Source organism: Leucopleurus acutus (assembly GCF_964270905.1).
Source record: "Leucopleurus acutus genome assembly, chromosome: 6".
NCBI classification, from domain to species: Eukaryota; Metazoa; Chordata; class Mammalia; order Artiodactyla; family Delphinidae; genus Leucopleurus; species Leucopleurus acutus.
The window spans coordinates 27,609,861-27,637,297 of NC_139149.1; the positions used below are offsets into that span (position 1 = coordinate 27,609,861).

At 37.9% G+C, this 27,437-nt stretch overlaps 1 protein-coding gene across 1 annotated transcript in view; it reads left to right on the top strand.

Annotated features, from left to right (window-relative positions):
* Positions 1 to 228: 228 nt before the first annotated feature.
* The window catches only part of HNMT (histamine N-methyltransferase), a 36,248-nt gene continuing 9,039 nt past the window's right edge, over positions 229 to 27,437 (top strand). The window contains exons 1-4 of the mRNA XM_082840734.1: positions 229 to 483; positions 7,178 to 7,230; positions 23,317 to 23,424; positions 24,464 to 24,594. Coding sequence (XP_082696860.1) covers positions 347 to 483; positions 7,178 to 7,230; positions 23,317 to 23,424; positions 24,464 to 24,594 — 429 coding nt within the window. The 5' untranslated portion in view covers positions 229 to 346. The remainder of the gene's footprint in view (positions 484 to 7,177; positions 7,231 to 23,316; positions 23,425 to 24,463; positions 24,595 to 27,437) is intronic.

Genomic DNA, 27,437 nt, shown 5'->3' on the forward strand with positions numbered 1-27,437 from the left:
ACAGGAAGTGATTTGAATGTCATTTGTTTTTAGGACTTTCTGAACTTCAAGAGTTTTAAAACAAATTTCAGCAGTGGATTTACTGCTTTGCTTTACTACTCATTTCTTCTAAAACGCCCCTGCCGGGGTTAAACTCTCAGGGGCAAAGTCCTGTACAAATAGTCACTTAGTAACGAGCTTTGCAAACTCAGCCTCTCCAGCACATTAAATTCAAAGCAGGGCTTTTTTGTGGGTTTTTTTTTTTTGGGATAGAAACTGGTGCGGGTGAAGAGAGAAAGAAGGAACAGGGAAGAGAAGGAAGGGAAGAGACCTCCCTTCCCTCCGTGTCTTTCTCAGAAAACCAAACATGGCATCTTCCATGAAGAGCTTGTTTTCTGACCACAGCAGATACGTTGAATCTTTCCGGAGGTTTCTCAACAATTCCACGGAGCATCAGTGCATGCAGCAATTCATGGACGAGAAGCTGCCGGGCATAATAGCAAGGTAACCAAAAAAAAAAAAAAAAAAAAAAAAGGCCGTTTTTGTCCCATGGACAAGCCTCGGTCTCGTTCTGTGCAGTGATAGATGGGTCAAGGCCATCCCGGGAGGCTGGGCGCGGGGATAAGAACGAGGTACTGACAGCCGCCCCGCTCGACCCTCCGGTGCCCCTTCTCCTGCCGCGTTTCAGTTAGACGCTCGCTTGAAACGTTCAAAGGCTCTGATTTGTGCTGGATTTCCAGCTGCTCAGAGATAAGCGTTAACCATCTGAAGGCACAAATCCACGTTCCTTTGGGAAAAGATAAGATCCCAATCTTTGAGCTCAAATTTTTCAGCCCTCCTCCAAATTTTACCTTCCAAAAAAAAAAAAAAAAAAAAAAATCCCCAACGAAGTCTAGTATTTTTGCATTAGAATCAAATAATTACCAAATACTATTCACCCCTGAGGATTGAGTGGGTGCCTCTCAATTCTCTTAATACCCATTTAAATTTATTCTCCTTATCCATTATTATAGTTACCACTCTCCAAAATAATAATAATAATTGTCTTTTACTTTCAACCTAATATTAGCAATGTGGCCCTAAAAAAGCATTTTCCCATTATCAGTGAAACTCACTAGTGTCTACCCTTCTCGCAGACTCCTTTTTTTTTTTTTTTTGGTGATTAATGTGTTCAATTTGTGCCAGAGCTGATAAGCATTATGAGAGTAACAGATTTCACATGGCAGTGATAATCAAATCACTTATCTGGGGGTGGATTGCGGGAACTTTGCGCTTCAGGAAGTAATGATGGAAAACTGGGGAAAATGGCTGGGGATCCAATTTGCAACTGGAAAGGAAAGTTTCCTATCAGCAAAGGAAACTGATATTTTTATCTTTTGCTGGATTTTTCTATTGTAGGCCTGTAATTCTTTCACCAGGACAGTTAACTCCACCTGACCAGAGAAAGCACTGTTGGATGTATATGGAATTTTATTGCCCTTTCTATCTTCTATTTTTCATGGTTCAGTTTTTAAATGTGTTTTTTTAAAATTGAGTATCATATATTAAGTAATAAGTAATAGGGTAACAGTGCAAAAATCAAAGCAGATGGCAAATACAATTTCTTATCTAGGAACTAATTATAGTTTACTTCTTTGAGTCTTTTGGTTCATTTCTAAAATGAAAGGTAATGAGTTAATTTCTGAGTTCTTTTGCAATGCTAAGCATCTGTGTTCATGTCTGTGGCTTATGCAGATCCTTGGTTTACTTCCGCCTTCCGTTTGGTTTGAAGACATACTATGGATGCCTAGAGTAACGACAACAAAGATAGTGGTTCCCTGACTTACCCACTTCCATTCCTGATTCGGGCTCTCCGGAGACAACCACTTTCAACACTCTGAAAACATTTAGTTGTTGCTTATGGAATTTTCTTTCCTAATTCTAAATAACATGTTATTCTCTTTCTTAATTTTGATGTATTAAAGTAGCTAAATAAACATGCACATCCCTCTCCCCATCATGTCAATACAACATAGCTATATAGAGTGGGTATATATAATACATACGTGTATGTGTATATATATGAATATATACATATATATGTCTAAATTTTGGTTAATTTGTTTATATCATATCATTTTGCCTGTGTAAATATTTTTCATAATTGAACAATGCATTTATACTATCATTACTACTATCATTATATTTCCTTTCATGTACAGCCTTTTGTTTTGCCTAGAGTTAACTACTGTCTTGATTTTAGTTTATTTACTTAGCTTCCTATGTACCTATCACTACTTATACCCCAAGCAGAAGTATTAATCTCCTCTCAATATACTCCAACAGATCAAGTAACCTGCTGATTTTTCCTCATGGGAACATCTTTTCTGGAGTTCTCTGTTCTTTTTTTTCCAGTCTGGGTTGATTTGCTTTTGGCCTGCTATACAAGTATTGATGAGGAATTTATTTCATCTTCTAGAAATTCCCTTCTCTCTCCAGTACTGAATTCCCAGCTTCTGGATCTGATGCTGTTTCTTTCTTGGTTTCTTTAGTCTTTTTTTTTTCTTCCCTGCTAATCCTTTAAGAGCTTTCTAAGAAAGAGTGCATGGGAGGTAAATTTTTTGAGACTTTGTGTGTTTCAAAATGCTTTCACTCCTTGCTCATCATTGTTAGATAGTTAGTTTGGGTATAAAACTCTACAATGAAAATGATTTTATATCAGAAATTTAAAGATGTTTTTCCGTGGTCTTGTAGTTACTGTTGAGAAATCTAATGCCATTCAAATTCTTCATCTTTGGTTTGTGACCTTTTTGCTGTTTTTTGTTTTTTAGGATCTTCTCTTCTATCTAGTATTCTGAAATTTTAAGATGATGAGCGATGGTGTGGGTCTTTCTCACCCATTTTTGTGAGTAGTCCCTGGGCCATTTCAATTAAGATTCAGATCCTTCAGTTTAGGGAAGCTTTGGTATTATTTAATCATTCCTGCCCTCTGTTTTTTTTTTGTTTTTTTTTCTTTCTTTCTTTCTGGAACTTCTATGCATCAAACAGAAGACTTTCTCAGTTGATTCTCTAATTTTCTTATATTTCCAGTTTTCACAATTTTATCTTTCAGCCCTCTATTGTTTGCTATTGTATTTTTAATTTACAAGAATGTTGCTTTTTTACAGCATCCTGTTCATCTTTCATAGATATAATACCGACTTTTATCTATTATAAAATTTTCCTCTGCTCTGTGCATGTTTCTTCTGAATTCTCCTTTTCTGTTTCTTTTGGTCTCTCTCATGTTAGGGGAACTCCCCAACTACTGATGAGTCTTGGTTGTCCATCCAATCAAATAATGAGGCAGTAAAAATTAGTTCAGGTCCTCTTTGTGTATGTACAGGAACAGTCTGTTGAGTAGTTGGCTCACTATAGTAATTCGATGTAGATTTTGCACTTGATGGGAGATTCTCAGATGCCAATATAGATAAGTTTATTTAGTGAAGTGGATTATTTTTTCACAGAGGAATTATTCAATCCGCTATCTGGAGGTGGTAAACAGGGCGAGGATGGTTATAGCATACAGCTGTAAATAGTAAAGTTTGTTGTTGTCACATATAATGCATTTAGATCCTTGCCCGGAAAATAGCAAGTTTTCAATAATTCTTAGTTATCATCATAATATATGAAATAGGATGATAATAGTGTCTAATCATAGAGGAGTTGTAAGAATTCAAAGAGTTAATTCACTACAGATGACCAACAGGCACATAAAAAGATGCCCAACATTGCTAATTCTTAGAGAAATGCAAATCAAAACTACAATGAGGTACCACCTCACACTGGTCAGACTGACCATCATTAAAAAGTCTACAAATAACAAATGCTGGAGAAGGTGTGGAGAAAAGGGAACCCTCCTACACTGTTGGTGGGAATGTAAGTTGGTGCAGCCACTATGGAAAACAGTATGGAGGTTCCTCAGAACACTAAAAATAGAACTACCATATGATCCAGCAATCCCACTCCTGGGCATATATTCAGGCAAAAATATAATTCAAAAATATACACCCCTATGCACCCCTATGTTCCTAGCAGCACTATTCACAATAGCCAAGACATGGAAACAACCTAAATGTCCATCAACAAATGAATGGATAAAGAAGATGTAGTACATATACACAATGGAATACTACTCAGCCATGTCATTTGTGGGACTTCCCTGGTGGCGCAGTGGTTAAGAATCTGCCTGCCAATGCAGGGGACATGGGTTTGATCCCTGGTCCAGAAGATCCCACAAGCCGCGGAGCAACTACGCCTGTGCGCCACAACTACTGAGCCTGTGCTCTAGAGCCCGCAAGCCACAACTGCTGAAGCCTGCACACTCTAGGGCCCACGTGCTCCAACTACTGAGCCCACGTGCTGCAGCTACTGAAGCCTGCACTCTTAGAGCCCATGCTCAGCAACAAGAGAAGCCACTGCAGTGAGAAGCTGTGCACTGCAACAAAGAGTAATTAGAGAAAACCTGCATGCAGCAATGGAGATCCAATGCAGCCAAAAAAAAAAAAAAAAAAAAAAAGAAATAACGCCATTTGCAGCAACATGGATGCAACTAGAGATTATCACACTAAGTGAAATAAATCAGAAAGAGAAAGACAAATGCCATATGATATCACTTATATGTGGAATCTACAATGTGACACAAATGAACCTACCTAGGAAACAGAAACAGAATCACGGACACAGAGAACAGACTGATGGTTTCCAAGGAGGAGGGGGTTGGGGGAGGGATGGAGTGGGAGTTGGGGTGAGCAGATGTGAGCTTTTTTTTTTTTTTTTTTAATAAATTTACTTATTTATCTATTTATTTATTTTTGGCTGCCGTGGGTCTTCGTTGCTGCGTGTGGGCTTTCTCTAGTTGAGGCGAGCAGGGGCTACTCTTCATTGTGGTGCACAGGCTTCTCATCACGGTGGCCTCTCCCACTGTGGAGCACAGGCTCTAGGCACGCAGGCCCAGCAGTTGTGGCACACGGGCTCAGTACTTGTGGCTTGTGGGCTCTAGAGCGCAGGCTCAGTAGTTGTGGCACACGGGACCAGCCACTCTGCGGCACGTGGGATCCTCCCGGACCAGGGATCGAACCTGTGTCCTCTGCATCGGCAGGCGGACCCCCAACCAATGCACCACCAGGGAAGTCCCAGATGTGAGCTTTTACATACAGAGTGAATAAACAACAAGGTCCTACTGTATAGCACAGAGAACTATATTCAGTATCCTATGATAACCCATAATGGAAAAGAATATAAAAAAAAATGTATATATATGTATAATTGAGTCACTTTGCTGTACAGCAGTAATTACCACAACATTGTAAATCAACTATACTTCAATAAAAATTTTTTTTAATAAAAGAGTTGAGTCATATAAATCACTTAGCTGTGCCTGGAATAATAATAATAAGTTGAGTGCTTGTCATGTGCAGACACATTTCTAAAAGATTTACATCAGTTACATCATTTAATCCTCACAACTCCTCCATAAGGCAGATACTATAATTATAACCCTATAAGGTAGGTGGTATTATTATCCTATTTCTTAGAATCAATAATAAAGGCACAGAGAAGTTCAATAACTTGCTCAAGGTTACGTATTAGTAAGCTAGGATTTCAACCTAGGTGCTCTGCTCCGTAACCTCACTATGCCAGCTAATGATAGAAGCATTTTTAAGAATTAACCAAGGGCACAGACAGGGATGGGTGTATTAGGACTCATGATTATGAATTGGAAGATAATTAGAACTGAGGAAGGCAACTCATTCACAGGTGTCCTTGACTCTGTGTTTCTCAGTGTCCTTAAGAACTCTGCTTCAATCTGTCTTCTTCCTATTACTCTGGGCAGGCTCTTCACTTTAGCCAAACACTAGGCTTGTTTACCATCCTGAAGCACAAACAAACAAGCACCGTTCTTTCAGTTCATGTTTCCTCTCTAGCAGTCTCCCTTTTTCGTTCTCACTCTTTCATCCTTTTTCAAAAATCTCTAGATCTTCTTCTTCTTTATTGAGTTCACTTTTAATCCCACTGCCATCTGGCTCCTGCCCTTAACCACCTTTTAAAGCTGCTATTATCAAAGATATTCATATTGCCAAATTCAATGGAGAGTTGCCCTCTTTTTATGTTTTAGTAGTACAGTCTGCCATGTACAATGGCCTTTTCCTTCTCTAATTCTCTTATCATCTCTCTGAGCTTTACTGCTTTCCTCTCTGTCTTCTTTGTGTGTTCCCCCATTATCCCCATGACTTTTTAAAAGTTGGTATCTTGTCATAATCCCACTGCTCTTCTCTTTGCAATACCCTTGGGTGATAGAATCTATTCTCCTAGTTTCGACCATTACTATATGATAATTCTCCAGAATACATCATCAGCCCTGATCTCTCTCCTACCCAGCTTCAATCTTGCATATCCAAATGTCTGTTGAATTCAGATCAAAAAAAACAAACAAACAAACACTGAAAAAACATAAACTTGCCATAAAATCATACTGTCCAGCTTCCTTTTCGATACCACCCTTCACCCAGTCATCCAAATTCACAACGTGGCAGTCATCGTGCACCTCGTCCTTTTTCTGACCCCTTTTTTTTTTTTTTACATCAGTTTAAAGAAAGTCCTACTGTTGCATCCCAGTCCATCAATTCCACTCTATTTCTGTATAGAGCCATAATACTGGGCTTTATTGTCTCACATTTCAACTTGAGAGCAAAGTGGTCTCTTCATTTTTATGTATCAGTGCTTAGGATAGGCACATAATAAATGTTTAATAAACATTTGTTTATTGAAAGGAAATTAGCAAGAAGAAGGAAGCAAGGCAAATATCAGAGATAGTATGAATCACCTTAGCCTTTCTCCCATCTACAATGAATGGCTTATTATATTACCAGACTCAAAGGCCCACTTTTTCTGTTTTTGTTCTCCGAACAATCTTCAAACAAATGCTATTTCCTACGTCTGGGATGTTTATAGTGCTGTTTCTAAAAGTCTCCCAGTTCAAGGTTGGTAATAAGTGGAACCTTTACTTCTAAAGATTTCTGAAGACAGCAATACAGCCACTGAAATGATCGAGGCCTTTCTTGTTGGCCTAGTTTTTGTTCACTGTAATTTTAGTCTGTTCTCTTCAACTAGACTTGATAATCAGATTTTACAAACCACCTGGCACATTTTTCTTAAACTACATAATTTTTTTTTTTTTCAGGATTGGAGACACAAAATCTGAAATTAAGATTCTAAGCATTGGTGGAGGTGCAGGTATGAATAACACATTTTAAAATTTGTATTTCACTCCAAACATCACGCTGTCTGACAGCAATATTGTTCATTCTTTAGGAAAGCCATTTTCCTTTGCTTTTGGCAGAGATTAGTTTATTAAAACTAGTAAGAGACATACCACTTCAACTAAGATTAATGTCCGCATAGATTTATAGCGTTTAGGACATCGGCCTTCATTATTATCTGTGATATGGATACGTGTGGCTTTCTTATTTTTTTTATATAAATGGAAAAAATATAGGATAACTTTGAGGATACCTTTGATCCAAAATGATTTAACTGTTCACAGAAAAGGGAAATTTCATAAGACATTCCTTAAGCTTGTGCCACTTAAAGCAAAGTCCATAGACTGGTTAATGGTTTGCAAACTATTACTGGTGCATGAGAAGATAAGTGTGCACTGGAACGTAAATCAATGCACAGCTCCTTTCATTGAGAAAGCATTGCTATGGGGAAAAATATGCTTAATGACATAGCTAGTTTACACTCTTGTGACCCCACTCTTTTTGAGTTGCACTGGCCTAAACCATTCCCTTCCTCTGGCTCAGTTCTAAAGCTGCCCGCTAAGAATTCAGCACACTCCCCAACTCCCTTTCGTAAGCAGTTCATGTTCTCATTACTTAGAGCCAGTGCTTTTATCTTAGGGGAAATGGGAAGTCTGGAAAGACAGGTTAATGTGGGTGTAGTTTCTGACTCTGCCACTAATGAACTGTGTGAACTTGGCTGAAACATAAGCTTCAGTTTGCTCATCAGTAAAATGGGAACAGTGAATTGTCTCATAGGTTTGTAGTGAGATTTATACAGATTAGTTTCTAAAGTGCTTCTATAAGGTGGAGGTAGGTCCTTTCTGCAAAAATAAAACAAGAAAATTCATCTCCAGACTGTGCCTCATATCAAACTCCTGAGTAGTGTTTGCTTTACTTTTAAGTTGCTAGTCATCTGGAGGTCCGAGTTAACATAATAATATATATATATTATATAATATATATGATATGTTAATACTATAATAATATAATATAGTCATATATTATTTATAATATATCCATATATAATAATATATAGTCATATATAATATTTAAACATATTATTCATATGTTTATATCCTTATTATTGTTTTCATTTGAAATAACCACGGAGTGATGGTTAGTATAGGTTACAACTTGGTAACAAGTGGACACTACATTACCACTTGTCACATAGTGCCAAATGGTAATCTCTTGAGTCTTCTAAGTGTAATGTTCTAATCCTACATGAATGAGTTGAATTGTGCCCATCTTAACACAAAGATAACCAAGAGCCCTCTCATGGAATAGGATAGCTAGTTTTTGATGTCATCATTTGCTCATTTTTCATAAAATACACTGTAATATAATGTAATAAGGACTGACTCTTAAAATAATTTTACGTTATCATCATCTTTCACCAAGAAAACAGAAACCGACAAGGACAGGTAATGAAAGATACTGTCATGAATGATCTAATACAGTGTGTTTAAGCTAAAATACTCTATTATTGCTTGTGATATTTTATGTCCTAAGGTTTATAAGAGTGATGAATTGCCCAGAGAGTGTCCTATTAATTCATTTAACCAAGACAGTCATTTCCAGTGCGTTTTGCAAGTGAATTTCAGGCAACCACAGGCAATGAGACTATCATTTGATAGTGTCACTTGTTCTTGGACAAGAAAAGAAGCCCTACAAGGAAAAGTAATTAAAAACAATCTCTACCGTGGCCAAGTTAATTGACCTTTTAATATAAAGTTAATTGAATTTCTAATGTAAATGTATCAAGCAAGATGCTTATAAGCTATCTAGAGAAAGGAACATTTGCCCCACACAGTGATTCCTTACATAAAGGTGCACATAGGGGCTAATATAGAGAACTTTTCCAAACAGAGGGAGCAGTACTTGGTGTTCTTCTGACTGAGCCCTAACATTGTATTAATAACAAGCTCTGCCTTGGAGAGAATATGGGTGCCCTTTAAGCTCATTCTTCATAAGAAACTGATCAGAAACATAAGAACTGCAAGAGAAATTCAAACTGTACTTAGTCTTCACTGCTCAAGTAAGTTACATGAAATCAAAAGCAAGGCACTTAAAACCCCTAGGTCTAGAGGTCCTTGGCATGAAAGAGTAGTGTTTTGGGGGAAAGGACACCTCACTCAGTTAGTCTGAGTGCTTATATACCAACTGGGAGATGCTTATCTAATAATCTGTCATTGCCTAACTGCAAGGACTGCATGCGCAGAAGAAAAATATATAGTGAGGAACTTCCTGTACTTGCCTTAGAGAAATGGGTTCGCCGCATGTTTCACAATCTACAGTGTGCCTGAGACTTCTGCATTATCCTGCGGCTTAGGTATCCTTCCAAATCAGTGTCTGAACTCCAGTCCCTGGCAAATGAGGCCATTGGCCCCGTGTGACACCTTGTGCTCAGCTCCCATAATGCATCTTACAGGGTTCTACTCTGGCCTTAGCTTATGGGCCTCTCTGGTTTCACTTCCTAGATGTTTTCTTTTGGATGTCCATATACCTACAGATCCTATTCTGCATATCTTTGGTGCAAATACTCTCTCTGTATTTGTAATGGTGATACCATTCTCACCATCATGATGAAAAAACACTCCAAAAGCAAACAAACTAAAAACTTCCCTAAATCAAAGTGCTGCATTTATATCACTTAATGTTCATATTCTCTGGGGGCCTGTTTGATTTTCTTCTCAGAAGCATGAGCAGGGACTGCTATGTACCCTATCTGTCTTCTGTCTCTTCTATAGAGGTTGGTATTTGGGTGCAGAGGGATTTCATTATTTAAGAGAGAATGTAAGGTTTTAGAAAAAGGTGTTTTGGCAATTCAGTTCAGAAGCCAAGCAATTATTAGGGCTCTGAGCAGTTCAAAAGAAAGGAAACTGATGGAAAACTTTTCCATGTCTTCTGTAAGTGATCTACTACATCAGTGAAATACAATTGATAAGCAGCATTGTTATTCATAGATGATATATTCGATGTTAGGAGAATGTTTGAAATAAATATTATGTGTATCCACAAAAGCAAGAGAGGAAATCAGGAGAAAAACAAATCATGTACAGAAATATAGACCATATAGTTTTTACAAAGGCCAAATAGAGAAGTGTAACGCTGTACGTGTATAAGTTTGTATACTTTCATGAAACAAAGTGAGCAATGGGAATGCTTCATTCGAGGTCTCAGAGTATTCATATCATGCTTATTACAACAATTTTTTTTTTTTTTTTTTTTGGCTGCGCGGCTTGCGGGATCTTAGTTCCCTGACCAGGGATCGAACCCGTGCTCTCGGCAGTAAAAGCACTGGACCGCCGGGGAATTCCCAATTGTTTTTAGCTATTGAGAGCAACTGCATTGTATTCCAAGTCTCATAGAACATGCTTTTTCGGTCCATCTTCAACACTGATGCTTCCTAAAATTAAACCACCCAATGGAACTTCTTCATTACTCAACTTTAAATGAGTGTTGTCGTTATGTTTGATGGTACATGAAGAAAAAGAAACCCATACTCTTTTTGGTAAGGGAGAATGCTGTTAATTTACAGTGCACATTTATACATGGAAAAAGGTTCCAGAAGGCAGTAATGGGCAATGTTTTCTCCTTGCTCTGGGCTTTGCTTCAAGGAGAATCACTTTATCTGCTGCGTTGTTCAGTTCTTATGTTCAAATGCCAGAAAATTTTATAAGGTTTAGACAGGACTCAAATAATCTCATTTTATCCAGCTCTCTACTTTTATTTTTATTAACCTATTATGTACCAACTCAGGTGTCATAACTTATATAATAGTGTATATATAGATAAATTTTTAATCCACTGAAGCAATTCACATATGAAACACAGGTGGTATAAACCCTTTTATAACATTTTTTGGAAAATAATTATGCTGACATATGTTGAGTTAGGTTGTTTTCTTATTCTGTAACATATAGACACCAACATTACTACAGAGATTAAACAACAGAAGAGAATTTAGAGACCATCAATACCCTCATTCTACAAACAAGAAGCCTGAGAACCATCAAGGCAGAATAAAACCCAGGTCTCTTGATTGTAGTCTAGTCCAACAAGCTGTACTAAACAGATATAAAAGTTAACTATCGACTTGGCAAAAGAGAGATTCGGTATTTAGTAATGACCAGCTATTTGAAAATCTAATTTTATCAGATTATTAATCTTGTTTCCTTTCATAAATGGCATGTTAAGGTGACCCTGAAGTTTAAGCTAGGTGGATAGAAGTAGAAAAATGTAATTAAGGCAAGAACTGGAAGAGCCAGTGTACCCAGTTTAGAAGCAGCAGCTGGTAGCAAGCAAAGGTTAATGTTTCCAATGGTCTAGAGTAAGCCAACAGTCTGTATCAGCAACTAAGGAATGACTGGGGAAATATAAGGAATTGGGGGATTTTTTTTTTGCCTAGAAAAAAAGAATTTGAATGTGCTTATTGCCATCTGCAGATATTTCCTATTGAGCAAACCACAGAATATTTGCCCCTAAAGGGCCAGTGGTTAAAAGAGAGAGATTTCTTTGTTCGGTATTAGAATTTACTAATGATCAAACCTGTTCAGAAATGAAAGCACACATCTTGGGATATAAAGAGCAGTCACTCTAGGAGTACTAGCTTAGGCTGGAAAAACACTTTGCACACATGCTATGGAAAGGAATCAGGCACTGATTTCTTGGGTGTTTGGGCCATTGAAGGTGCTTTCAGTCCAGAAAATCTATGATCTTATGAGTAACCTTCCAGAAAGAGGTAGGCATTTCTTCAGAGTGGTGTGGCTAACACCATGTTTTGTTATATTGAAGAAGTAGAGTTTAAATAGGACTTCTAGACATGCAGACGATTTTTGTCTGGATTCTAATTGCTTTATAACTTGACATGAGTAAGAACTGTTTTACTTATGTGCAGCATGCTAGCACTTATTCCATAACTGGAAGGATATGGACTCTAGTCAATTATTAATCTGTAGGATTTAGGACTGTCTACTTCAGATAATTTGGGGCATCAGATACAAAGTATTGTTAAAGGCATTCATTTTGAAAAATGAAAAAAACTATTCTACATATATAAATTTACCGAAATAGTTTACCTCATTGTATTGTATTTAAAACTTTCAGTGAACATGAAAGTACTGTTAAAGACAGACACAGTACAGAATGGAGAGACGTGAACATAATGCTACAATACTGGAGCCACTGTCATTAAAACCGAAATAAACAAGATTGTTTTGGCTAATTCAATAAGGCCTGAAACAGGAAAATGGGGATAATGAGCAGAGTGAAGACAAAACTATCATTATCTGCAGATGAAATGACTGTATACTTAGAAAAGCAAATAAACTCAGTTGTATAGCCTTAGAATTAATAAGAATGCAGTAATGGCCTGATAAAGGTAAAATAGGAAGAAAGCAATATGGTAGATCCACCTTTCTTTTTTTCTCAACATCTGTTTTTCATTTACAGTTTTGATTATTTTACAATGTACTAGAAAGTCTGTGGCATGTGGTTATGTGTAATTTTGCTGAAGGACAAGTTTGTATCTTCCCAGTTCTTGTGCCAGTTTGGGACACAGTCTCTTAGTCGATGAATATGCTTCTACTTGACATACACTATTGAATACAACTTTGCGACTTAAGACACACAGTCACATAACCCTGGTGTAGGGTGTCTGCTGTCATCTTCATTTTATACATGGTGAACATAATCATATATGCCACAAGGGGATTGGGGGTCCTAGAGATTGGGGTCAATGCCCAAGGTCTTCTGAGGCTTTGTCTCTATTAACAATAACAAACTGATAGGAGTGGTAAAAAAAAATACTGGATTGCTGAGCTACTAATATATTCGGTACAAAATATAAGAAACCTATTTGAAGAAAAGTTCAAATTTTTACTGAGAACAATTTGAGAAGATTTAAAAAGCAAATATGCAATAGTGATGAGGTTACAGTGACATGAAAGCTTTCATGTACAAAAGGTAAGAGTTTGAAATGAAACGAAGTTTTCCTGAAAGTAGCGTGGCGTTATATATCAAGAACAGTTCTGATATTCATCTATCACACAAGGCCCTTGTGATGCTCGTTGTTAAAATACTGACGTACTTGGTAAATAGCCAATCCCTGATGTCCCAACACAGGCCCCGCTGCTGCTTCAGCCTCTCCTCACAGATTCTGTACATCCTCCACCCACCCTGTACCTCAGCCCCCCACCTCCAAGCGTTCCAACAATTGGACTGGTCTTGCCTACCCAGAGGGCCTCTGAAAATGTTCTTTAGTTCTTTAGCCTGCATCCTTTCTCAGCAGCTAGCGTCTGACACCTGTTTTTTTGTTTGTTTTGTTTTGTTTTATATCACCAAAGATCAAGGATCTCATTCTAATCATTAATTCTGGTTCTTGGAATTAATCTGCAAAAAAGATTTTTGCACAAAAATTCACGGTTCATTGTCAGATGCCTCAGAATAGCAAAAAAAACTTAAAAGTATAACTATACATATAAAACTGTATATAAAAATGTATTTCTATGTATAAATACATATTCATATATATTTCCACATATAAATGCACACATTTATATATTTTTTAGATACTTTTATTTATATTATATATGAAAGGTTAATAATGAAATTGATTATCCCACATATCCGTCTTTGAGAATACGAATAGCACTTTCAAATAAATTTTGATATATTCATGGTTTAACTCTCAAGTGGGAAAGTCAAAATAATTCATATACGTAATAACCATAATGGGTAGACTAAAGAAAATTATCTGCTCAAAGGGGACAAAAACAACTTAGGAGAAAATAAACCAAAACATTAACCTTTGCTTTCTCCCGTAGTGAGATATTTATTTTATTTTTACTTTACACTTCTATGTCTTGAGTTTTCTATAGTATTGATTTTACAGCCAGGGACAGGAAAAATAAACCCAATTTAAATTATAATTTTATAGTTGATGAGAGATGATGGTAAAGAATAGACTCACTGACTTCTGACAGTTCCTTCAGCTATTTGGCTGACACCCAAAGCACTGTTCAGACACACGTTTTCATGACAATTTTCCTTTGCTTATTTCTGACTCACCGGTAATAATATTGTACCCATACGAATACTTTAAGAACAATCTCGCTTGTGTTGTAGCTTAGCAGATCTTTTCTTCAGAGCCCATCTGTTCTCCCGTGGCTGCGGCGAGGACATGGTGGCCATGGTGATGAGAGTGAGGGCGATGTGGATCAAGAGGATGGTGGTTGTCGGCTCTCTGGTCCTTCAGGTCCTTGATGTTTTCTGTTGATTATTTCTTGCTTTTTTTTCTACAAGGGCAACAGGCTCTCAGACTGTACGCACACTAGGGCTGAAAATTTTCCTCGGCAACATTTGTGTTTTAACCACTATTAATGTAGCGGGCCAATGGTGTAAGGGTCAAATGAGAGATCGTGACGGTTAAGAGCGCGTAAGAACACGGATGCACGCTGATATTGATGAAATCACACCAACTACGTGATTATCTTGGACCACCTTTGTCAGCTCAAGCAGTTTCATCTTATAAATCCTGTCTTTGGGCATGAAGAAGGTAGAAGAAAGTTGGTACTTTATTAAGGGTAATTCAATATAACTTATAAACATCATAATATGGTAGGTATAGAATTTACCTCTCTATGTATGTGATGAAGTAGCAAATATCTTTATGTTTAAAATGTATAAATTGAAAGGTAAGGCAAAACACAGTCTTTTTTGAGTTGTTTATGAAATATCTCTACACTTCAGTGTTCATCACCCTTTGGGACATTTTCTCTATGTTTGTGTTTCATAGAACATTTTGGTAGCATGGCTTTTCTTCTGAAGTTGCAAAGCAATCAGGCAGTATTGTTCCTGGGCCAACAGCCGGAAGACACACGAAAGTAAATGGCAATGCCCTTTTGGCTCAGAATTTATATTTATAATCCCCTTCCTGAGACTCTCCAGCTATTTTAATATTCTACTCTTGTCTTTCCATACTGACAGAACTGCCTCCATACTGAGGCTCCCATGGGACAAAAGAGAGAGAGAGAGAGAGAGAGAGAGAGAGAGAGAGAGAGAGAGAGAGAAAGAGAGAGAGAGAGAGAGAGACAGACAGACAGAGACAGAGAGAGACAGAGAAAGAAAAGAGAAGGGATCTCGTCAAGAATCTTTTATCTTTTACACTGCAGCTCAGAATCAGATTGTTCTTGTTCTGGTTGCAAACCCATAGCTGAAATTATTTTTCATCACTAAGCAGAGAGTTATCTGGGCAATTTTTCTCCCTAGAAACAATTTTTTTGTGTCTGATACTCTAGTAGAGGGAAAAAGGAAGATTGTAATCTTAATGCAACTGTAATAGAATAAAATTTTTCCTGCTGATACTCTAAAGAATTCTTTTTTTTTTTTTTTTTTTTGCAATACGCGGGCCTCTCACTGTTGTGGCCTCTCCCGTTGCGGAGCACAGGCTCCAGACGCGTAGGCTCAGCGGCCATGGCTCACGAGCCCAGCCGCTCCGTGGCATGTGGGATCTTCCTAAACACGAACCCACGTCCCCTGCATCGGCAGGCAGACTTTCAACCACTGCGCCACCAGGGAAGCCCTTCACATATATTTTGATATTAGAAATGAAGCAAGAATAGACGGAAATCAAATGGCTGGAGATAACTTGACCAGTCTTTAATCCTCCATTTTCTTGGCATGGAGGATGTTCTTATTTGGGGCAGCCCCAGGGTTCTCAAGCTGGGCTTTGTGTTTCATTGAATGTAGCTCAGTCAGAAAGACAAGCCATCACGAATACATGATGAGTGCTCTTTCACAGTGTCATTTTATTACGGAGCTGCCCATTTAGAAAGGCAAATCTTCATTTCCTTCTTTCCCAGTCTCCTTCAGCCTTCTCTTAAATGTCACCTTTTCCTGGAGGCTCACATGACCACCCAACTGAAAATCACAGAGCTTCCCCTCATGGCTTCCCCTTGCTATTTTTTGCCTTGGTTTTCTCCACGGGACTTATCATCATACATAACGGTTGGATGTTTTTGTCTATTTTATTCATTGCTGTATCTCCAGTGATTAGAACCTAGCATTTAGTAGGTGCTTAAAAATATTTGTTGAGTTAATGTATAATAACTTCAATTTATTGAATTATTACTATATATCATGAACTGTGGTAAATTATCTCCATATAATGTCTTTAACATTCAGAGTGACCCTGCAGAGTAGACCATATTATCCCTAATTTACAGATATGCAATCTAAAGGGCAGAGATAGTAACAAATTTGTATAAGATATTTCTAGTGAATACTAAATTTGAGTTCAATTTTCTCTATAGCCTCTAACTTTTCCTTTTCATATTTTTGTTTTCCTTTTTAATCAAATGACCTTGGATTTCAAGCAAAAAGGCAACATTCCTCTGCTATCTCATGAAATATATCCTTGAAGTTCAGGGAGTGGAGAAAAGTTGTCTGGAAGATAATATCCCCACCTTTTCCCTATTTTTGAACTTTTTAAGTTCCACTGTCAGGTTTCAATTATATGTTGTTCTTCAAATATAGGTATGATGCATTTAAAATATGGTCCATATGAAAGCAAGATATTATAACCACAAAAATATCTGACTGTGAAATTAAGTAAAACACTCAACTTAGGTCAGAAAGGAGACATGGGAAGTCACACTACAGGTGTAGCTGATTTGAGGGACGGAGTAGTACAAAGGAAAGAGATTTGCGAGGAAGGAGATTTTAAAAATTTAGTTTTCATTTAACTTCCCAAATCAAAAAGTCAGGAGAGAAAATAATACAGGAGTGAACAGAACAGAAAAAACAAAACAAAACACCCACAACCCAGCCTAATAGAAAAAAAAAAACACAAAAAAACAAAACAAAAAAAACAACCCACAACTCAGCCCAATAGAAAATAATTTTTGATTCATGCTGACACATGTTTGGATTTTCCTAACTTTGCTCGAGCTCCACGTATTGATCAACTGAGAAAATCAGTTACATCATCATAAAATGCCCAGACTCCAAAATCATTAATTTGCTTTGCTAGTCACAAAAGGGGGTGTGGGAGGGAAGGAAAGAAAAGGAAAAAAAAAAAAAAGAAGGATGGTATATTGGAAAGAGTTTGCTTAATCCCTATAATTTTTCCATTTGTCACAGGAAACTTTGCAGATTTTGTTCCAAAGCTTTAGGTGGAAACATGCAATAATAAGGCTTTAGTTAACTCAAACAGCTGCTGGCCTAAAGGCTTAGGATGTCATCAATAAGTAGTCTACAACTGCCAGAACTATGATCAAGCGTGCCTAACCAGAGATCATATATGAAAGGAGACTGACTATAAAATGAATAAGTACTCCCTTACTCCTCTTAAATATTGTTTTCTGGACCTGAACGTTAAGATTTCCAGAAGGCTCTGCGATGCACAATAAAAGCAGCAGACTGCTGGCTTCCACGTTTCTTTTGCTTACCCCTGAATTTGTGGAGAATTTCCGAATTATTTGACTGATTCATTTCTAGTTTACTTTCCCCCATTCTTCTGGCATATTAGTTTGGCTTGGGAGCTCTTTAAAAGCCTTTACAGGGCATTTAACGTCTGACACTGGAACACATTCATAATGTTATGGCTCCTATTCAGAAGGATCCAGCCGGGAAAGAACAAATGATCTTCTTTCTTTCTTTCTTTCTTTTTTTTTCATTGTTTGAATCTCTTTACTGCTGGCTCGTGGTATAGGGTCTGATAACCCCTCACATGCTTTTCAGTGATTAATGATCAACCTGCTCAGTTGCTTAATCTAGCATTTTAGAGTCCTTGATACTTTTTAACAAACATTGGAATCAAGCCTTTGCTAGTGAATAAAATAAGTGCATTAAAGCAATAATTCAGATCAGGGAACACAAGGTTTTATCTGTGTTGCCAACTGCAAACAAATAACTGGCAGTTTCTTTTTTTTTTTTTTTTTTTTTTTTTTTTGGCGGTACGCGGGCCTCTCACCGCTGCAGCCTCTCCCGTTGCGGAGCACAGGCGCCGGACGCGTAGGCTCAGCGGCCATGGCTCACGGACCCAGCCGCTCCGCGGCATGTGGGATCCTCCCGGACCGGGGCACGAACCCGCGTCCCCTACGTCGGCAGGCGGACTCTCATCCACTGTGCCACCAGGGAAGCCCAACTGGCAGCTTCTGTCTGAAGGATTCTGATGCTATTGCTAGGCTCTGTGAGAAAGCCTGTAGTTAGTGATGTGTGGAAGAGTTCATGCCTAAGAGTCAGTCGGATGAAGTGAGGCAGTGAGGGGAGAGTCTTCCTGGCAGAGGAGAGAGCACAGGCAAAATGTAGGGAAGAGTCATGATGTCGATGGGGGGGGGGGGGCACGGGGGACAGCAAAGCGTAGAAATACAAGAAATTCAGGGTTCCTAGAGACACGAGTTTCAATACATGAAGTTGTGAGAGATGAGAATAAGAAAGCAGGCAAGGTGGTCTGTGCTCAGTTAAGGAGTTTGGACTTAATCCAGTTGATTAGTCATTAGAAGGTTTTAACCTCAGAAATATTGGGCTTGCTTATTAGCTCAGGGTTTTAAATGGTTGTTGTAGTGATGGCTTTGAGGGAGACAAAGTTCAGCAGAGACAGGCTGAACTTTTAGGTTATTATTTTAGTATTCCAAGAGATAGGTAATTTGGGCCTAAACAAGGACATTGCTAGTATGGATGGAAAAGAGAAAGTAAAGAAATATTTAGCAGGAAAACTTACAGGTGGCCAGGGAGGGAAGAGGAAGAAAAGAGCAAAGCTTGGATGTCTGGATGGAAAGTAAACAGGATAGGTGATGTATCAAGAAAATATTTGTAACTAAATTTATTTAGAACTGAATGCTACATGTTTAGACTGTAATACTACAGAACATCTGAACTACCTCTCTACTGACTCTCTTTTATGGGGGAAAGAGGTTCATATAATTTTTTTAAATGCATTTCTCTTATTTCTGAGTGATACAAGAATGCAAACTACATATGGTATGAGATCAAGGAATATATTGTCTAATGGGAGATTCTCTCTCTCTCTCTCTCTCTCTCTCTCTCTCTCTCTCTCTATATATATATATATATATATATAATCTCACAATAAGAAATAATAGAGTCTGTTATAAATAACAAACATAACACAGAAAATAAGTGCCTTACGAGCATGGTGACATTGTTTATTGTCAAACCCAGGATACTTTTAAGAATGAGAGTGGGAGGGAGTAAAAGGAGTAAACTTATTACAGTTTTTTGAAATATTTATTTATTGAACAAATTGTTTTTATTATATCAGTCAATTTATAAAATAGTTCTTTTATGTCATCAAAAAGTTTATGAATAACAAATGTTGGCAAGGATGTGGAGAAAAGGGAACCCTAGTACACTGTTGGTAGGAATGTAAATTGGTGCAGCCGCTATGGAAAACAGTACGGAGATTCCTCAAAAAACTAAAACTAGAAATATCAAATGATTCAGAAATTCCACTCCTGGGTATATAGCCAAAGAAAACAAAAAAACATTAATTCGAAAAGATACATGCACCCCAATGTTCACAGCAGTATTACTTACAATAGCCAAGATACGAAAGCAACCTAAGTGTTCATCAACAGTTGAATGGATAAATAAGATGTGATACATATATCACCATGGAATATTACTCAGCCATAAAAAAGAATGAACTTCTGCCTTTTGCAACAACATGGATGGACCTAGAAGGTATTTGTGCTAAGTGAAATAAGCCAGGCAGAGAGAGACAAATACTTGGTTATCACCTATACGTGCAATCTAAAAAATAAAATGAAAGAATGAATATAACAAAACAGAAACAGACTCAAAGAGAACAAACTAGTGGTTACCAGTGAGGAGAGAAAAGGGGGCAGGAGCAAGAAAGACAATAGGGGATTAAGAAGTACAAACTACTATGTATGAAGTAAATAAGCTATACAACAGCACAGGGAATATAGCCAATATTTTATAATAACTACATATGAAATATTATCTATAAAAATTTTGAATCATTCTGTTGTACACCTGAAAACTAATATAATATTGTAAATCAACTATATCTCAATACAAAAAACTTTAAAATATAGTTATTTTTTAAAAAGTATTTTCAAAAATAAAATTGCAGTGATAATATTTTGTTAGAAATGAAAGAAACTTGGGAAACAAAACCAGATGGGACATTAGCACCAGGAGCAAGTACAACTGTCCCTGGCAAACAAGAAGTGTGGTCACCTGACTTATGAAGTCAGAACCGCATTTTATGTGCTACCCGCTGAGGAAATAATTTCATTATCGCCTCTTGTTCATTTATTTCTTCTAGGGACCCAGCAGTGAATGCACAGAAGGTTCGTGTCCCCACGTGGGCTCACGCTCTATAGAGGTTGTTACATGAACCTACGGGTTCCGAGTCTCCATTGCAATTCTGGCATTGTGTCCTCTGTCATTGCCATAGGAGGCGGGACTGGGTGGCTCTATGGTAGAACATTCTGCAGGTTGGGAAAGGGACAAGATTGGAACGAGCCCTGGGGATGTGCTAGATACATTCTTCCATTTGGGTAGATCCCACTATCTGAATTTTAAAATGTTGGGTTTGGGAGCCTCAGAATTAATGATTTTTTTAATCTAAAATATATGGCTAGGCACATAGCACAGGGAGATCAGCTCGGTGCTTTGTGACCACCTAGAGGGGTGGGATAGGGAGGGTGGGAGGGAGGCAGACGCAAGAGGGAAGAGATATGAGGAACATATGTATATGTATAACTGATTCACTTTGATATAAAGCAGAAACTAACACACCATTGTAAAGCAGTTATACTCCAATAAAGATGTTAAAAAATAATAATAATAAAATCATTGCATGCTAATAGAAAAAATAAAATAAAATATATGGCTAGGCTGATAGAGGCAAGAACAGAACTTTTGGCCTCTGGGCCTTTGGGGCAAGCTGGAATCTCTCTATTTCTCATTAGCCCACAGATTCTCCTATCAGCCTTTTGCCTTAGTTATCTTTTGTACCCTCCAAAAATAATTACTGTAGAGAAAAACTTCCTATGTCCTTTTAGTATTTGGTGTTTTCCTATTTCTTAGTACGAAGTTGTTAGAAAAACAAACACTTCGGAGTCAGACAAGTATGCCGTAAACTTTAGGCACATTAATGTCCCCTCGGTGTCAAATTACTCAAATCACCTTATCTAGTTGGGAACAATACTGTGGCGTTTGTGATAGCATTGTGGTCAGGATTAAGTGAGATGTTTCAAGTCAAGTGCCTAGCACAGTGTTTGACAAATAATAGGTGGCCAATAAATGACGGCTAGAATAATGATTAAGGAAGGACTAAAAGGTGTCAGGTCCAGCTATGGAGAAAACTGTCACATAGGCTTCTTCATCCTCTGTTTCAGCTTCCTTCCCATATCTTCTCCCCCCTAATCCCCACTGTCTCCCATTACCAGTACTTAGGACTCTCATTATACCATTAGACGGCCCTCTTTTCCAAGTCTAGCATCTTTTGTTCCTGATTTATCTTCCTCATCTCCTTCTTTTCAGACCTCTCAGTCTTATGACCTATGCTTTTTTCGCCCGCCATATCTAACCTTGTAAAGGTTCTGTTAATGCCATTTATGCCAAAATGTTAAAGACTAATGTCATTTTCATATGCTAGTCTTGCCGGCACATAAGTCTGTTTTAGTGAAGGTCAACATGATAACTAAGAGAATAAAAGTGCAAACTTAATTTGGAGGCCTCAGTAATAGGGAAAGAAGAGAGATTTTTAAAGAGAAGGACTCAATGATAACAATAAAAATAACGAACAGCTAACATTTATTAGGTGCCAACTCTATTTTGCACCGTGCTTTATAAGCATTGCCTCATTTAATCCCCTCACCCAATAAACTATGTACTATTAATATTGCTGTTTTTCTCATGAGGAAAAATGCGCCTTGGAGAGATAAAGCAAATTTCCAAAGGTGATAATACCAAGTAAGCGGGTCACACAGGTTTGGAACTCAAGTCTATCCAACTTACCGTCATCTATCTCTCTTACATAGTCACCTACAGGCTAAATTTTCATCAGGGCAGGTATCTATTTGCTCCTCTTATCATCATTTGCTAAAGCCTGGTGTAGTGCCTGGCACATAGTAAATAATCAATCATTGGTGCATGAATTAATGCATAAATATCTATTCTGCCATAACTTCCTCTCCATTTACCTCTCTGGGATCACCTCTTGCATGGAGACACTGCCTTGCCTAACATTCCAAAACTCTGAATTGCCAGTGGTCCCACATATACGATTCTGTTTCCTGACTTCCTGTCCTCTCTACCTGCAACTCCCATTTCCCCAGAAGTCCCTGGGCTAACTTCCACTTACCCTGTAACAGAGAACTCAGGAGTGATCTGCCATGAAGCTTTCCCTCTCTCTGGCCTCTCCTCCTATCCTCTCCCTCACTGTCTCCTTTCTCCTTCCCACCTTGGTCCAACCCAGCCAGAGTTCTTTCCATGTCTGTCTATACCACTAGACCATGGTGTTTTTGAGGGCACATGTCTGATATACTTTTTCATACCTGACATATTTTGTATGTGACATATATTTTGTACGCATCTGGCCTAGCCTAATTTATCAATTCTATGGCATGTTTTTTTCATACTTAACATCTCTGAAATTGATATACATCTTCTAGTTGATGAAATCTTAAAATTATAATTGACAGTGTTTTTTCTGATTTAGTGATATAAAAAGAAGAGCTGTTTGCATCCTATAATGAAGGGCATCTTAGACTTACTGTAATATAATAATTCATATTAAATAAAGGCTATATGAATGAATGACTGAATGAATGAATAGCAATCATCGCCCTCCTCAAATCACACTATCCTTCCTCCTTACAACTTAGCTGTTCTGCATCATAGACATTGTGGCAGGGCAACAGCTGAGTATTATTCTTTATTTATGCTGGGCTTTCCTAGAGATAATAAACTCGTTCAAATGATTCTTACTGATTTCTTTCTGGACTGAGGTGATCTGTTCCCTATGCTTTTCTTCCAGGTGAAATTGATCTTCATATCCTCTCCAAAGTGCAGGCTCAATACCCAGGAGTTAGTATCAACACTGAAGTGGTTGAACCAAGTGCTGAACAAATCTCCAAGTACAAAGGTACTTGTAATCCATGGTGCTGTAGATCAAATTCTGTTCTGAAAGGCCTGTCATCCCAAATGTGTCCCTTCAATCATTAACAACACAGCTGCTGTGGTATGTTCTTTGTAAACTTATTGAGAGAAGAACCTGATTAATTTGTTTTCTTGGCAGGAATGACGAAACATCTCAGAATATAAATAGTGATGAGAATCCCCCCCCCCTTTTTTTTTTTTACTGACTCTCCATCCCTCCCCTGGTCATCAACTATTATTTTTGATATTTATTCTTAGAGACAGAGTCATTAATTCATTCAGAGGTATTTGAACAGAATCCTTGCCCTTAAAGAGCTTACGTTTCATTGCTTACAGCAGGAATCAGGAAACTTTTCTTTAAAAAGGGCCACAGAGTAAGTATTTTAGACTTAGATGGTCTCTGTCACAACTAATCAGCTCTGCCACTGAAGCCCCAAAACAGCCACAGACAATACATACACTAATGAGTGTGGGTATGTTGCAATAAAACTTTATAAACACTAAAATTTGCATTTTATATCATTTTTACCTATCATGAAGTATTCTTCTTCTTTTGATTTTGTTCAACCATTTAAAAGTGTAATGGCACAAGATATGAAAGAAGCATGAAATCAGAAAGTAGTGTATATTTTTAGCTTGCAGTCTATTTAAAAATAGGTGGTGGGAAGATATGGCCCATGCCATGGTTTGCTGATTCCTGACTTACAGAATCATATCACCTGTCTTACATCAATTTTCCATTGATAAAATTCACCAGTTGATTTCCCATTAACACCAAGATAATAGTACCTATGTCTGATCAGGATTCTCATAATTATTTCTTATTGACTCCATTCTCTAATTTCATTTAACACTAGAGGAAAAACTAGGATGAACTCTTTGGTCTTCTGGAGATTTATAAAAAAGAAAAATGTGCTTTATATCTGTTATGTATATAACACTGATTGCATTAAAATTCTAAATGGAAATGGGTTCCGAATTTGCAGTTAAAATTGATGGTGTGCCACCTCTTCTCCATATTTTAGAGCTTGTAGCCAAGACATCAAACCTCGAGAACATAAAGTTTACTTGGCATAAGGAGACATCATCTGAATATCAAAATAGAATGATGGAGAAAAAAGAACTTCAGAAGTGGGACTTTATTCATATGATTCAGGTAAGAAATATTTATTGTTATACACTCTCAGAAGAAAGATTTTTCAGAAATATTTCAGAGTACCTAATATTTTAACTTTAAAAAGAAAAATGAAAATCTGATTTCTGATTTTACAAGTGACCATTATCTGTCCAAATTGAAGTTAAAGATGTTGACAATACTAACAGATTCTCTGTAACATTTAAAAACCCAGTTTTCTCTATGCAAAATACCCCCATAGTTACTGATTTTTTTTCAATGCTGGCTTAACTTTTGTGGGATTGAAAGTTCATAGATAGTAGAGTGTAACACATCCTAACACAGTTCTCCAGTAACTCTAACGGTCTGGATGGACCAACATCCCAGAGTTTTTCTGAATCCTCTTGTTTTTGCCTTCTTTTGATGACCTGGCTCGTGTGCACATGACTGAAGGGCAGGCTAGATGATTTCTCAGGTCAACAAAGTGTTACTGACATTAGTCAGTCATTACATAGGAATTTATTTCCATGGTCCAGCACTTATAGTGTATTTCTTAGAAATATGATAGCGTATTTCTTAGAAATACGATAGTGTAATTCTTGGAAAGGGGGAGACAATTCAGTAGGTGGTATGGGGACATCCTTCCAGAGGTCACTGACATATCTGGATAGCAGATAGGTGTATAGGCTTTGGGTGTTGGCTACTATTAAAAGATGTGTATATTTTAAAAATACCACGATGAACAACAAGATGCTTTTTGCTTTCTGTAGTCCACAAGCACAGTCATCCCAAAGGAATAAAGTTTTTAAAATCATAGGAAGAAATGACTCCAAGATCAGCATATCCAGGCAATCCTACATCTTTGCTTTCTTAGCGGACAAAATCTTTTACCTATAAGGGAGTCCTAACATTGCTCAGCAAACCTATGTTTCTCTACTAGACTTACTTTCCCACCTTCTCAAACAGCTGGCCCTTGAACAACACAGGTTCGAACTGCGTGGGTCCACTTATATGTGGATTTTTTCAATAATAAATGCTACATGACTGGACGCAGAACCCCAGAAACAGAGAAACTGCATATAGGGAGGGCCAACTCTGTGTTATGTGTGAATATTTGTGCACAGAGTGTTGGTGTTCCTAACCCCTGCCTTGTTCAAGGGTCACCTGTGTAACTATCTCATACCTCCCTCTCTCTCCTCATACCTCCTGTAATCCCTCCTCCACCACTCATTTCCAACTGATGACCTCACGTCCTATTCTGTAGCAAAAAGAGAAACCATCAGGTAGAAAATCATCTTTCACTCTCCAAATTTACAAACATAGCTGCACCTGTACGCACCATGTCTTTCTTTCCCCTTATTACAAAAGCCTCCCTTTATCAAAAGCCAGTCCCTCCGCATATGCTCTGGATCCCATTCTCATAAAATTCTTCTTTTTTTTTTTAGCATTTAAAAAAATCTGTATTCTACAAACATACCAGTGAATGCTATAAATAAGGGAATATGACATAAAACAAAATGAAAAATATATGTGAGACTGTTCTCTTTAGTGTACAGAATTCATGGCAGTTGCTGCACTATCTAGCTACTTAAATAGATCTATATCTATAACTATATTTATATCTATATCTATATTTATATATATATAAAATTCTTATATAATGTTGCAGCTTCAGAGATCATTCACCAGTTTCTCTCAAAAGCTCCACGTCTGTTCTTTCTTTCTTACAGCAACTCTGCTTCCTCTGCATTACTCCTCTGTCCCTCTCCGTCTACTCTGCATTTTTCTGTGCTATTTCTCTGTCTCTCTATTGCTCCTTGCGGTCCTAGCATTCTCATGACATCCTTCAACTCCATATTCATAATCAACTGCAGAGATTCTGTGTCTATTAGATCAAATTTCAGAGCATCTGCTATGACCCGCCTCCTCTTCTCAGCCAGGTCATGTCATGGATGGTTAGACATCTTGTGGCTGCATCTGGGTACCTGTCTATGTATGGTCCCTGTGATGAACAGCATGGAGTGACATGATACTAAATACGGCCTGTGATGCTGCACAAGCCGTGTGCAGCTCCACTGTATTTCATTCATTTGTGTGAGAGGGGCATAGCTTAGGTTGTTTATGCTTTACGCAATAAATTCTATCACGGCATCTACATAAAACACTGAATTCTTGTTTAAGAGAGCTGAAGATGAGATGTAAGAAGCGTCTATGGGGGTAGATTCCGGGGATGTAAGTCCTTAGGGAAAATTTTCTACTGCCAATCTTTAATTCCAAGCTCTATCGTGTTGGGTGGAAAGACCTCTCCCTGCACTTCACCAGAGATGGTTCAGTTATTAAAAATGGGCGGGCTTACTTCACCCTGGGTCAGAAAGAGAAAAACAAGTACCGTATGCTAACACATATATATGGAATATAAAAAAAAAAAAAAGCTACTGGTGAACCTAGTTGCAGGGTAGGAATAAAGAGGTAGACATAGAGAATGGACTTGAGGACACGGGGTGGGAGGGCAAAGCTGGGGCGAAGTGAGAGTAGCATCGACATATATACACTACTGAATGTAAAATAGTTGGCTGGTGGGAAGCAGCAGCATAGCACAAGGAGATCAGCTGGGTGCTTTGTGACCATCTAGAGGGGTGGGGTAGGGAGGATGGGAGGGAGGGGATATGGGGACATAGGTAGGCTTATGGCTGATTCGCTTTGTTGTGCAACAGAAACTAACATGGTATTGTGAAGCAATTATACTCCAATAAAGATCTATTAAAAAAAAAAAAAAGGGTGGGCTGACTCCTAGCACCCTGGAACCATGCATGTAACTTACGCTTTATCCAGTCCATTTCCCTAGAGAATCTGTCAACATCAAAACCTGTCACATTTTCCATGAT